This window comes from Pelophylax lessonae (assembly GCF_965119305.1).
Source record: "Pelophylax lessonae genome assembly, chromosome: 3".
NCBI classification, from domain to species: Eukaryota; Metazoa; Chordata; class Amphibia; order Anura; family Ranidae; genus Pelophylax; species Pelophylax lessonae.
Window position 1 is genome coordinate 346,032,167 of NC_138770.1, and position 15,416 is coordinate 346,047,582.

A 15,416-nucleotide genomic window follows, 5' to 3' on the forward strand; every position below is an offset into this window, starting at 1 on the left:
ATCTACATGAAAACAGAATGCAATGATTTGCAAATCTCAAACCCGTATTTTATTCACAATAGAAGAAAAAAAAAAAAATAAAACATCAAATGCTTAAACTGAGGTAATGTACCATTTTAGGAAAAAAAGAAGGTACTTTTGAAATGGACACTGACAGGTCCCAGAAGACTGCATCCACCATTCACGATGGGTAACGCAGCTTGCACATCCTCAGTGGGCACCCGGCTGTGAAGCCGCAAGCTGTCACAGCTGGGTGCCCATAGTGAAGATGGCGGCGCCACCGAGGGAGGACAGGGGATGAAGATGGCTGGGGTGTGTGCACCACTGGACCGTGAGACAGATAAGTGGCTGTTTTTAAAAGTCAGCAGCTACACTTTTGAGGTGGCTGGAACTCGGCTTTAACCTATAAAATTTGCCCTTCATTTTTTTGGCTCAAAAAATTCACAACCGATTACTGATTTGAGCCATTAACTGGCCGAAAAATTAAAAAAAACTGTCCAAATGACTGAATTTTGGATGATTTCTTTTTATAGCGTATGGCCAGCATAACTCTGCCAGCCTTTTATTGCCCCAACTTTTTTTGAGACTTGTTGCTGACTTCAATTTCAAAATTACCATTACTATTTTTTCTTAAAATTGTACATTTTCTCAGTTTGAACATTTGATATGTTTTCTATTTTCTATTGTGAATAAAATACAGGTTTGTGAGATTTTCAAATCATTGCATTCTGTTTTCATGTAGAATTTACACAGCGTCCTGATGTTTTTGAATTAGGCTGTATGTCAAATAAATATACAGTATCTTACAAGAGTGAGTACACCCCTCACATTTTTGTAAATATTTTATTATATCTTTTCATGTGACAACACTGAAGAAATGACACTTTGCTACAATGTAAATTAGGGAGTGTACAGCTTGTACAACAGTGTAAATTTGCTGTCCCCTTAAAATAGCTCAACACACAGCCATTAATGTTTAAACTGCTGGCAACAAAAGTGAGTACACCCCTAAGTCAAAATGTCCAAATTGGGCCCAAAGTGTCAATATTTTGTGTGGCCACCCTTATTTTCCACACTGCCTTAACCCTCTTGGGCATGGAGTTCACCAGAGCTTTACAGGTTGCCACCGGAGTCCTCTTCCACTCCTCCATGACGACATCATGGAGCTGGTTGATGTTAGAGACCTTGCCTTCCTCCAACTTCCATTTGAGGATGCCCCACAGACCACAGGATATGGTTCCAGTAATCTATGTCCTTAGTCTGCTTGTCTTCAGCAAACTGTTTGACAGCCATGCAGACCAATTGATGCAGTGTGAGATGTATGGTCTTAGCACTGACAGACTGACCCCCCCAGCCCTTCAACCTCTGCAGCAATGCTTGCAGCACTCATACGTCTATTTTCCAAAGACAACCTCTGGATGATGCTGAGCACGTGCACTCAACTTCTTTGGTCGACCATGGCGAGGCCTGTTCCGAGTGGAACCTGTCCTGTTAAACCGCTGTATGGTCTTGGCCACCGTGCTGCAGCTCAGTTTTAGGGTCTTGGCAATCTTCTTAAAGCCTATGCCATCTTTATGTAGAGCAACTATTCTTTTTTTTTAAAATCCTCAGAGAGTTCTTTGCCATGAGGTGCCATGCTGAACTTCCAGTGACCATATGAGAGAGTGAGAGTGATAACACCAAATTTAACATACGTGCTCCCCATTCATACCTGAGACCTTGTAACACTAACATGTCACATGAGACCGGGGAGCAAAAATGGCTAATTGGGCCCAATTGGACATTATCAATTAGGGGTGTACTCAATTTTGTTGCCAGCGGTTTTAAAAATTAATGGCTGTGTGTGAGTTATTTTGAGGAGACAGCAAATTTACACTGTTATACAAGCTGTACACTCACTACTTTGTAGCAAAGTGTCATTTCTTCAGTGTTGTCACATGAAAAGATATAATAAAATATTTACAAAAATGTGAGGGGTGTACTCACTTTTGTGAGATACTGTATGTTTGCTATTGCAATGCCTCATACATACATACATACATTCATATATTATCTGTCACATTTTGAAATTACATTGGAATAATTTGCAATAAATGCATTTTTAAAGAGTTTCAGAAACAGGGATACTATTGATTTCTCCAGGATAAATACCACATTGTAGATTATCATCTATAACAGCAGCCCATGACATTTGGTTAGTAGAGAATTTTGCTGTCCATTCACCAGCACTGTTCACAACTATAACTCCACCAGTGCCATCTACTCGAGTTTTCATGTAATTCAGACCTGCATCTGAAGCCTCCTCCAAAGACATACCTGTAAAAAAAAAAAGATAAATTACAACCATTTTAATTGTTACCTTATATAGATATTTTTCATAATTTAAGTGTACATGGTACCATTGTTAATTTTATAGTCAACAAAATGTTTTTCTGTGTGTGTATGTGGCTGCTCTTTGTTCATTTACCAGGACTTGATCTGATAGTAAGGTTTTATGGCACGCTTCCTCCTAAAGTCATGTGGGCTCCATGCATGCACCCTGGCAGCCCCTTAAAGCGGTAGTATACCGCTTTTTTCCACTTTTAACTACAGGTAAGCCTATAATAACCGTGCCGGTTTAGGAGATATTTGCACTGCATGCAGCCGCTCACGCGAACGGCGCATGCGCTCTGAAGGTCCGGCGGACCTTCAGCTTTCCTTGCCGGGAGCTTGCCGGAAAATTACTCCCGTGCGCATGCGCGGGAGTGACGTCATCGCGGCTCAAGCCAATCACAGCGCCAGAGCCGCCAAACCCGGAAGAGACGCCAAGGGATCATGTCAGCTTCCACAGCGGTGTCCGGGGGTCCGTGTCGGGGCTTCATTCTAAGGTAAGTAATTCATAATGAATATAGTGAAAAAACTATCAGCGCAAGACTAAGTGAAATTCAAATGTGTATAAATGTGCTAGAATAAATCAATATATAAATCCGGCTGCATACACAAATTGTGTCCACACCTCACAACAAAAACATAAAAATCAAAAAACGTGCTGCGCCAGAAGTGCACAAAAATAATAAGTGATTAATGAATCAACAAGTGTTATCAACAAAATATAGTGTCCATCATATGTGCTCTGATGAAACATAAATGTTCATATAAAGTGCTCCAAAGTAATGATTAGTATATCCAGGTGATGACAGGACAGCCTCAATCCCTTTTGAATCAAGCAGGAACCACCAGTGTGTGAACTCCCTCCACCAGTAAGATTGGCCTCTCACCTTGATACCAGACCCAAACGGGCCAGCATGAGCATATCAGGGGATAAACAGACTATCACAGGTAACCTCTCCAGCCTTCACCTCCGGGGGTCGCCAGGACATAAAATAAAGATAAAGCAAAGATCTAGTGCTCTCTGAATGTAAATAATGAGCTTTTATTGAGCATAAAGGGGTGACTCACATTTGTTGGGCACTCAGCCGTGCCTGCTGTTATGGCATTCAGTGTTAGAGAGTGGCACCCGAGCGATCGGCGTCAGGCACGCAGGCTCCGCCTCCCTAGAGGGAGGGAGGCGGAGCCTGCGTGCCTGACGCCGATCGCTCGGGTGCCACTCTCTAACACTGAATGCCATAACAGCAGGCACGGCTGAGTGCCCAACAAATGTGAGTCACCCCTTTATGCTCAATAAAAGCTCATTATTTACATTCAGAGAGCACTAGATCTTTGCTTTATCTTTATTTTATGTCCTGGCGACCCCCGGAGGTGAAGGCTGGAGAGGTTACCTGTGATAGTCTGTTTATCCCCTGATATGCTCATGCTGGCCCGTTTGGGTCTGGTATCAAGGTGAGAGGCCAATCTTACTGGTGGAGGGAGTTCACACACTGGTGGTTCCTGCTTGATTCAAAAGGGATTGAGGCTGTCCTGTCATCACCTGGATATACTAATCATTACTTTGGAGCACTTTATATGAACATTTATGTTTCATCAGAGCACATATGATGGACACTATATTTTGTTGATAACACTTGTTGATTCATTAATCACTTATTATTTTTGTGCACTTCTGGCGCAGCACGTTTTTTGATTTTTAAGTAATTCATAATGAGCTAGTATGCGACGCATACTAGCTCATTATGCCTTTGTCTTGCAGGGTTTTTTTTTTTTTAGGTTTACAACCGCTTTAAAGTGCACCTGTGCCTTGCCCATGCAGGACAAAGTAATATGTACTGGTGACAGCTTCAGCTATTGGCCGCATTAACCCCAATTTTTTGCTGTCCCATTAGGTAGATTCACCACACACCATTTGTACTGATGACCAGTGTCGTGACAATAATGATATATATTAATAAACTGAAATCAATTCTGTATGGACTGGACACTTTAATAAACATTTACTTTGAAACAAATACAGTATACATTGCATATAAATATAATATACTGTATTTAGATGTATATATTTGACAACAAATCAACTGTTCGGAGCTGGGGTGATTATGTATCAATATGGATTGACAATCTATACTAAGTATTTATGATAATGTATCTTAACAAATGTGTATCCTATATACAGTATGAATAAAATTATATTTTTATATTCTCTTCTGTGTACACTTTATATGTAAAAAAGGTTGAACGTAAGCTGTCATGCTTTGTGCTAGTTACATAATTTACCTGCATACTTTAACTAGTTCAGTACGCATACCTGTATACCCCCTAATGGACCAATTTTGCACAATTTTTTAATATAAAAATGAAACATTTAAAAAGTAATAGTGAAAAAATTTAAATAGAGAAAAATAATAGTCAAGTTGCACATGGAGCCGGAAGATGGAAGCACACTGAACACGCTCTGTGCTGCCAGTTAGCTTGTCATCCGTTAAAACCACCCATCGCCTCATTTGCATCTTGCTGTACCTGGAGGCACTTGGATGCTTACAAGGATACTTGCTGCCTTCCTGTACAGTTCCAGAGTATAGTTCCACCAGTAAGAAAACATAACATGCACCAAACCAAATGCATTAAGGTTAAAAAAAAAAGCTTAGGCTTTAGCACCACTTTAACTTTTCAAGGCAATGACTTGCTGACTTGGCACCCTCTACTATTCAAAATCAGTGCTCTCAAATCCTACATTACTATCCTCAAGGATCACCAGGTCTGATACCAATGGGGATTCCCTTTCAACCTGCTCCTTACACTTAAAAAGGGACACTGCACTCTCTTTCTGATCGAGAGGAAGCAAAGAATCTATTTGTGTCCCTGGGCCTCATGAAAGCTGAGCAGAGCCAGGCTTCTTAAGGTAGTCGTGGCTCTCCCAGAGGATCTATAGTGGGCAACAGAACATCCACTAAGAGAACACTGGCTGGTCACATCAGCCTCAGCCAAAATCTCCATTACCCAATGATCAGGCCTATAGCCTGACCTAAGAATGCCGACACAGCAAACTTTTTTTATTTACTTTCAATCTCCTTGCAGGTTGTCTTAAATTCTTGAGCTGCGACCAACTCCCTCCATTGGATTACATGGTTTGGGGCCCATATTGACCATGTTCATTAAATTGCAATGGACTTTAAGATCAGCAAGGCTTTGGTAGGATTAGGTTTTCACTTTTGTATTGTGGGTATCTGTGGCTAATATTTAGCTGCCACTACCTGATTTGGGAATGTTCAGCACCATGATCCTGCCACCCCTCACTATACAGCTTAATTTCTATGATCTCACTCTGTTCTTTGAACTTTTCCTGCCCTGGTTAAAGTAGAAGTTCACTCAAAACCTAACTAGCTCTAAATCTACTAGCAGCCACATAATAAAAGGCATCTATCTAACCCTGTAAGAAATCGCTGTACATACCTTTTCTGAAGGCGATCCGGTCCGGTCTCCAGCGGTGGATGTTCTGTGCAGGAGAGAACCGACAATGGCTTCCATTGTCGGCTGCCTCTCCTGCACACGCCTACACACAGAAGCTGCCTCTGACAGCTCAGCGTGGGACTGGACCAGAGCGATCACTTCTTTACAGGGCTAGATAGATTTGTTTTAGAATGTGGCTGCAAGTACTGTAGGTTTAAAGTTAATTAGGTTTTGGATGCATTTCTACTTTAATGAATAGTATTATGAGTGAAGAAGTTACAACATTTCTGCTTCCAGAGTTGGTTGCCTTTTCGAACAAACCAATGTATTGTCCACCACTGTTTAGCCTTATTTTACTGTTAGCCTCTTGGATTAACACTATACATTGTCTGTAATTCTGGGATAAAAATTCACAGCATAGGTATTACAATTGCTCCCATTATTGTGGCCTATGATCAGGGCAATATTTTCTCTTTCAGGTTTCTATTCACACTGTAAAAATGTTTTCACTATGGTTTATTGTTTTAAGTTTTATAGCCTTGTGCACCCTCAGTGTGTATGACAATTTCCTGATATTTCAGGGTGATCTTGGGCTTGTTTGATTGCCAGTGGACATGCTCCCCATTGTACAATGACTTAGACACCGGTGCTGTGTATAGGAATGAATACAGTAAAGGCCCAATGGTGGTGGAGCTTTATCGTGGCTAAACGCCTGGGTGTTAGGCTCACTTTGGTGAAATGTCTGAGCTTTTACCATGTTCAAGTCTACACCACGTAACACATTGGTTGATATGATTGGTTGAATGCACAACGACTGGAGGTCCTAGATTGTCTCCTGGTAAATTACCTCTAGCTACTTTTATGGCTTATGGGGTTTACATCAATGCACCTCATGGCATGGTCCCCATCATAGTTTTATACTCTCTCCTAACAACGCTGGGACAAGAAAGTACTATTTCCCTTTACTACTGGAGGGTGAGTGTGGCTTGAGCCTGGCCCAACATTCAGAAACCTTAATTTGCCCTTGAATGAATCTTCTATAACCCACTTTTTTTTAGCAATTCCTTGACCCCCTCCACCTATCGATCCCTCAGTAGAGCACAGATAGGGCAGACAGTCTCAAATAACACAAGGGAAGGCTCCTTTATGATCACTCAGAATTTTCGGCTGGCAAATAGACTCCCTTTTTAGTGGCTGTACCTCACCCCCACTTTGTTTATTCACCTGGAGGTGTAAGGGAGCTTGGGTCTGTCCTGTGTCTTCATTTTCATACTTACCATTGCCTTGACTGAAACACATTAATTTTGATTCTTTTTAGCTATTCTCTATTACACTTTGTCTGGTTTTATTCTTGTACAGCAGATACTGTTGCTTACTGCTATGGTGACCACGTCTGGCCTTTTAGCATTTAGTACTCCAGTCCACCTTCATAGCCCCATCAGGTTATAATATCAAACTCTAAATTTGTTTTTCTCCTATCCCCTTTTATCTTTCACACTGCCCCCCCCCCCCCAAAAAAAGCTAAGGGTAGATGGGGAAGGAGGAGTTCTTTAGGACTGATTCAAGTTAACTAAGGGTAAATAAGTGGTTATTTAAGAAAGCTTTTTTTTAATGGTAGAGTTGCTAAAACTGATGTTATATGCAGATCAACGCTCACACATATAAGTGGCAGATCACTGTTCTTACATTTTTTTTTATGAATTACGTTTTTGAACCTGTTCAGAATTTCTGTTTTTGACAGCAACTACTATGTTACAGAGCAAGTCCTGTCTGGAATTTGCCAGCAAAAGCATACACATTGTGCACTTCCTTGACAGGGCATGCATCATATGATGTTAAAAATGTGTTTTATGAATAATCCTGGCTGAAGGTGGAAACAGACAGAATAAAAGAAGAGCACATGGTAATGCCCTTCAAGTAAAGATTAGGTGCACAAGGTGGACACAGAAGAATTAAATGGTAAGGAAGGAGTGTATTGTAATGTATCACTTTTAGTGTGGGGGTGGACATTTTTTTTTAGGCCATAGAAATAATAAACACAAAAAGTTATTAAAACATTTCTGCTTTATTTTACAGATCTATCAAACTCTGTTATAAACATAGGACATTTACCAGACAGAAGTGCAGATTCAAGATGCTTTTTTCAGGATAAAATGATTGCTTTGTCATCTAAGGATGTGACTAGATTTGCAGATACCCGATATTTTTAGATAAAAACATCAAGGTATCCATACACATGGGGTACATAGCATCTAGGCATGTACCAGTCAAATGTCAATGGTCATGCACTATGCAGTACATGCATAGCAGATGCCTTATCTCGGAAAAACAGCAAATAGTCATGAAATTCAAATTAGGTGATTAGCTTTTGATCAGTGTGATATGGAATGTCAGCAAAAGCCTTGGACACACTAGTAGTTTTGTTTTTGTTCAACCCAGTGGGCTGAACGAAAAAAATGCTCGGGAGGAGCTGCGGTACTAACTATCTGACGTTAGTACAGCAATCTCCTCTGCTGTTATGCTGTGTTCGGACTGGGGGATAGCCCCCTGCCAGAACTTTCCAGCCAGGGCTGAGAGCGCTGATCAGAAGACCTTTTTCGGTCATGCCCCTTTGACAAACATTCCAGTACACTTGGGCTGAATGTTGCCGGTTTCTACTGAACCGGCTGATGCCGCCCGACATTCGGCCAATGTGTACTAGGCTTAAAGCTGCAGAACACCCATCGATAATTGTGCTCAATCGTTCTATAACCAGGTAACATTATCTCATGTCTGTAGGTAGATGTATATAGGTAAAAAAAAAAAAAAAAATACCACGCTAGTGTAATTTATAATAAAATAAAATTTTAGGCAGCAACTATTTAGTTAGATATACAAAATACAAAAACTAGAAAAGATAAGCTGTGCTAAAATTGATAAGTGTCCATATAAATCAAATGCTCCATAAGTGAACATAGAAGCTATCCCCCATGTGATAAAGACCACTCTCCGTCACCGTAGAAAGACAAGATTATCACCACCACCACCAAAAGCTGAAATGGTATCTTACCAGCTCACATGACCCCACTGATGGAGGTAATACCCAGCCAGGGCCTTTAAAAAGGTCAGGGATCCTCTTATAATTCCACATGCGGATACATCGATAGCCCAGCAGTACCATTACAGTACAACCAAAAATATAAAAAAGGCTCCACATAGTGTGAAACGTTCAAACAATTTATCAAAAAGTAAAAAATGAGGTACGGATTAAAATCAAGCCGGCCAGCAATACAAACACCCGTCCTTTCGGGATTACACACGCAGTGACGTCAGCACATTGTTTACCCTATGCGTTTCGTCTTCCGGGGTATGAACGGCGTAGTGAGTCACCGGGATATATACCATTGAAACAAAACCAGGCTTTGATCTGAGTCTCGGCAGGCTAATAAAATTAAAAATTATATAATTCATCATTTCCAAATTTTTTTTTATAAAAATATTAAAAAATATGAAAAATTCTATCTTTTACAAGGATTCATAACATATCATCCCTCCCCCAAAGGCAGAACGAGACTCAAATCAGGGCTCACAGTAAACGAGTGTACATATCTCACAAGGCCAAGTACAAATGTCAACAAAAACTTATGAATTGTTCATAAACGCATTTACATCCATCCACGTCTACATTTAAACCATATGGAACATACGATTTGATCCTATATATCCAGGCCATTTCTAAATTAGAGATTTTCAAGAGCTACCCCTCCAGTGTGACCAGTATTTATCTTGCCCAAGAACAAAATATGCGTAAGATCCTTATTAGGCACAGCTGCGTAATGTTTTGATACCGAATGGTTATTAAAGCCTTTTCTAATATTGCTAATATGTTTATTTAACCTCACTTGTAAGGCTTTTCCCCAAAAGAGAGAAGCTTACGAGACGTGGGATTGACAAAATGATGTAACTGAAAAAAGTGGCTTGAGCCCAGGGAGCCATGCATCCATAGAAAATACTATCTGGGATAAGAGGACATTAGATGGGGGGGGGGGGGCATGGTGAAGATAGAGAGTAGTTCTTGTAAGTGGTTCACCAAACCTGCATAATAAACAACATAGGAACCAAACAAAAGTGTTTCAGAACCAGATCAGTATGAAGCGGTGGAGACCATACCAGGTAACAAGGGTGTACAGGATAAAGGGAACCATCTATTGGGCGCGTATTGGCTTGTCCTCGTTTTGGTGCAGCCACCGAACTCCCCACCGCCGAGCCCGGATGTGACGTCAGCTGCGGGGCGGGCGGTGAGTCTGTACAGGCCGGGGCTGCGGCGCGCTGTGATAGGTACAGTCTCCCCGGCCTGGATGTGACGTCAGCTGCCGAGAGAGGAAGCGGGCGGTGCGCCTGTACAGACGCACCGCCCGCATCCTCTCCCGGCAGCTGACGTCACATCCAGGCCGGGGAGACTGTACCTATCACAGCGCGCCGCAGCCCCGGCCTGTACAGACGCACCGCCCGCCCCGCAGCTGACGTCACATCCGGGCGCGGCGGTGGGGAGTTCGGCTGCAAGGGAGAAAAAAGTATTGTACCAAAAAACTCGAGTTTACAAAAAAAAAAAACGTTTCTAACTAAAAAATCGATAAATCGATTAAATCGATTTATCGCCCAGCCCTAGTTGAACTGAATATTTTGTAATAAATGGAAGAAAGGAAATATCCATGTTATCCATAATTTCTTTAGGTCTATCCTTTAATAATTCATTTCTATCAAGAGCTAACACCTAGTATTCTGAAGAGGTCCTAGGCCATATCCCTTGTCTTTAAATCTATTTGTCAAAACAACAGCCTGTTTGTTAAATTCCTCTACCTCTGTACAATTACATGCCAGACGCATGTATTGGCTTTTAGGAATCGATTTTAGCCAAGATTTGTGATGGCAACTTCCCCAAGGGATTTATGAATTTCAATCACAAGATTTAAAGAAAGTTGAAGTAACAAATTTATTATCTTTGACTGAAATCTTAAGATCCAAAAAAGCTAAATTCTTCTAAGCTAGCCTCATAATTAAATTGTATCCCCCTATTATTACTGTTCAAAAATTCCATAAAGATATGCAAATCTATACCGCTGCCACCCCATAGAAGGAGGACATTGTCAATAAACCTAGCCCATAAAACCACCTGCGGTCTTCTCTTGGCATAGATGACATCCTCCTGGCCATGAACAGATTCGCCAAACTAGGAGCATATTTAGCCCACATGGCTACTCCTCTATCCTGGTGGTAAAATTGATCCTTAAACCAAAAGTAATTATGTGTTGCAGCAAACTCCAATAAATCTATAGAAAAATCCAACTGTTTTCTAGGTAAACCTGAATCCCTCTCTAGATAGAGTTTTCCTGGTGCCAGGCTAGGATGATGTGAAATGATTGTGTACAATGAAGTAACATCAGCCATAATTAACCATAGGCCTTCTTTCGGTTTCGGACTAGAGAATAGGTTGATGACATGCCTAGTATCTTACGAAGGCATTCTCTGCACTAAGGGTTGAGGGTATTTGTCTATATATATGCCCACACAAGATGTAACAGAATCTATACCGCTGACTATGGGACGGCCAGGGGGGAATGTCTGGTTTTTATGAACTTTAGGCAGGTAATATATTATTGGGGTCCGAGGTGCACTGGGCAATGAAGTTTCTCTGTTTTGTTCAAGATGCCTTCTTTGAAGCCCTTGTTAACAATAGCTTCCAGTTCCCTTTTAGAATTCCTAATAGGATCTTCAGTCAAAAGGGTATATGTTTCACAATCTCCCCGGATCCGATGCATCTCTAATAAGTAGTCACTTCTATCAAGGACTACAGTCCCCCCTCTTATAAGCCGGACGAGTGACCATTTCCCTATTATTACAAAGGGAGTCCAGACCTATTTCAAGTTTTTTCTGCATTTTAACTTTCTTAACCCCGATATGGTAAAATCTCTTAAGACCACATCCCGAAATACTTTTAAAGACGTGGCTAATGTTTCTGGAGGATTAAACAAGGTAGCGTTCGAAAGAATAGAATATTGAAATTCGGAAGTAGCAACTCTATTTTCCTTGATGGGTTTAGAGATCAAATATCGTTTTATGTTACATTTGCACACATACTTATGTACATCCATATAAGTCTGAAATTTGCTCAGCCTCCTAGGAGGAGCAAACTTCAGACCTTTACCCAGAATGTTCTTTTCAGCATTGGTCAAAATGTTATTACTAAGATTATATATCCCTGCTCCACTTAAACTCTCTTTCTTTTTTGAATGGATCCTCCTACCCCCTAACCCTCCCCCCCCCCCTCTAGTCCCTGTCTTTGTTCTACAGGTCTCTTGATGCCCTGACTGGGTTTGGGAAAACCCTATATCTGATGTCTTTGATTGGGTCCATTTTACTGACCATCATCATTTCTATATTGAGTGTTAATACGCTCACTATTATATTGACAAATCTCTCCATAGCCATTTAATGTCCTACCATCCTGCCAATTTCCATTAGGTCTGTAATGACTAAATGAAACCTCCCTAAAACCATTATAGGTATTAAATTGACATCTCCCTCCATGGCAGTTTTGTGTCCCACCATCTTGCCAATTTTAAATTAGGCATATAGTAACTAGATGGAGCTTCCCTATCTTGCAACAGTAAAAATGTATTATGTGTACTTATATTATATTGATAGTTAGATCCATAATTAGTTCTACCCAGGCCCGCTGATAGGGGGGGACCACCAGTCCTCCTGTAGGGGGCCCGGGCACACAGGGGAGCCCCAACAGCACAGGGAATCGGTGTGGTCAGGCGGAGGGGCAATTAAGGAAGGAAGCCCTGTGTGGCTGTTGGCAGCAGCTGAAAGCCAGTTTCTCCCTCTCCTGCCAGCTTTCAGCTGCTGCGGGAAGAGACATAGACACAGGTCAACGTTCCTGTATTTGCTTCTCCAACACCAATCCCCCTCCCTGTTCTGCCTGCTTCTGATCCCCCCTTCCCTATGTGTCCCTCTGTCACTGTGCCACCAGCCCCCCCCCCCCCCCGCAGCGCTGCGGGCTTCGATTTAAAATGAGATAATTGTAAACATTTTTAAAAAAGATATATCATTTTATTTTTTTAAACATGTAAAAAACAATTAAAGGGGGCTAATTCACACAGGATCTCTGTTATGTTTGTGTCCACTAATTATGATTTTAGTGTATTTTTGGTGAAAATATTGTCTTGACATATTCAGGCCCCTGCTAGGTAGGCTGGCCTCAGGATTTCTAACAGCAGCCCTGGTTCTACCTTCATAATAGGATGTAGAGGGACGCCCTTGATCCACTCCATAAGACAAAAAATCATTTCCCTAGTTATCTCGATAAGGCCCATTATAAGAGAGTTACTCCATTGATTCTTATAAGGGGATTTAAAAGAGAATGAGGTCTACCTTTCCTCTGTGGTTTAGGCAAATTCCGTGGGTTTGGTGGGCTCCTCCCTGGAAACCGATATGAAACCCTCCTAATAAGGTGGGAACTGTCACCCTGGTTCGCATGACTTCTCAAAGACTCATTAAGCCCCTCCCTCTTGGGAGCCTGGCCCTGGGTGGCCGTATCCATCTCTAAACCTACATTATTTTGCTGTTCTAAAACCCAATTTCTTCTGCCACTCAAAAACTGTAGCTGTTTGAATATCTCCCATATCCCCATTATATTTTTTCTTTTTCTTGATTTTTTGTTCATTTTCTTTTTTCTCTAAAAACTTCTGTTAATGTTTGGATTTCTCTTTGTATTCCTCAGATTCTTTCAAAGGAATCAATTTCACTTTTATAGATCAAATTTCCTCATCAAGGCGAAAGAGTTTACCATTCTTCCTTTGAACCAAAAATTTTAAAAAGCTTACCCCCACTTCATTAAAGTATTTAAACCACTCTGCTAACTCAGATTCCCCCTTCTGAGGGCTAACTTCCCATCAAAGACTACGTGGAACCATTACATTTTTTATGTATGTCTCTAAGAAGGCAATATCCCATTGGGTAAACCTCTGCTACAGTGAGATTTTTAAGCCTTATAAATAAACCCCCCAAATCCCCTTCAAATGTTATTAGAAGTTTCAAATGCACCATCTGTATTCACCACTCTCGTGGCTCTATAATGAAAATACACATACTGAAAAACCACACTCAAAAGGAGAAATACAAGCAGCAGTAAATGTTATATCGGTGAAAAAACAAAAATGAAAAAGGAAAAAATACTGCGCTAGTGTAATTTATAATAAAGCAATTTAATAATCAGCAACTATTCAGTGAGATATACACAGTACAAAAACTAGAAAAGATATGTTGCGCTAAAATTGATAAGTGTCCATATAAATCAAATACTCGATAAGTGAAGATAGAAGCTGTCCCCCATGTGATAAAGACCACTCTCCGTCACTGTAGAAAGACAACATTATCACCACCACCACCAAAAGCTGAAATTGTCTACCAGCTCACATGACCCAACTGACAGAAGTCGGTAACACCTGTGGCTTAAAGGGTAACTTCCATTTTCATGGGGAAAAAAACTAGCAAATAAAGAAAAAAAAAATATAGCGTATACAATTGCGACACAAGTCATATTGTAATTAAATGTTATTAAAAATGACCTTTCCTTTTCAATCTGCAGCTGTTGTAATGTTCTGAAAATGCAATGCAATTTGGCTACCTGGAGCTGTTCTGTACACAGAATGTGTACTGACCCCACCCCAGAAACATAATTTCCTGCTTGTGTGATCGGCTCACCAATTTTCCCAGAACTCTGCCTAAGATGCAAGTCAGATTTCTGGCATCCCCTGCAACAAAAAAACGGAATTTTTGTAAAATCTTACCTGTAAAATTCCTTTCTCTGAGTCCTCCGACAGTCGCCGCCTCTTCATATTCGTCACATATGGGGTATTAGACTTTGCTCCGAAGGAGTAGCTAGGCAACAGAATATGTTAACATTAAAGCTTTTAACATATCCCACCCTCAAGGGGTGGTCCCCTCAGTCAATACCCTCCTACTTCCTGCAACCATATCTCAGTTTCAGTGGAATAGCAGTAGAGTATACAACCAAACCCCAAAAGAGGGGCGGGGGCGGCGACTGTCGGAGGACTCAGAGAAAGGAATTTTACAGGTAAGATTTTACAAAAATTCCGTTTTCTCTTACGTCCTCCGACAGTCGCCGCCTCTTCATATTCGTCACATATGGGGACGTCCCAAAGCAGTGCAAACATGAGGGGTGGGAAACGCATCCGCGCCGAAAGGCAACGCAGTCTCCGCATCAAAGAAAGGAACCTTACCAAAGGAAGGAAACCAGCTGGGCTACAGGAAAAACAAGTGCTCAACAGGAGCAACAACCCAGGAAAAGACAAATAACCAGGGGATAAAAAACTTATCCCAACAGCCAGAGGTCCCCAACAAGGGACCCTAGGGAATTGCCGCACTAAGAACCTTGCGGCCAAAGGAAGCATCCGCCGATGCCTGAACATCTACTTTGTAGAATTTTGTGAAAGTATGCACGGTCGACCAGGTCGCCGCCTTACACACCTGGGCTACAGAAGCCCCATGACGACAGGCCCAAGACGTACTCAAAGATCTAGTAGAGTGCG

The 15,416-nt window shown here is 41.3% G+C and overlaps 1 protein-coding gene across 1 annotated transcript in view; it reads right to left on the bottom strand.

Annotated features, from left to right (window-relative positions):
* Nucleotides 1-2,004: 2,004 nt before the first annotated feature.
* ASRGL1 (asparaginase and isoaspartyl peptidase 1) overlaps nt 2,005-15,416 on the bottom strand; it is a 71,785-nt gene continuing 58,373 nt past the window's right edge. The window contains exon 6 of the mRNA XM_082249067.1: nt 2,005-2,316. Within this exon, the coding sequence (XP_082105193.1) occupies nt 2,102-2,316 (215 nt within the window). The 3' untranslated portion in view covers nt 2,005-2,101. The remainder of the gene's footprint in view (nt 2,317-15,416) is intronic.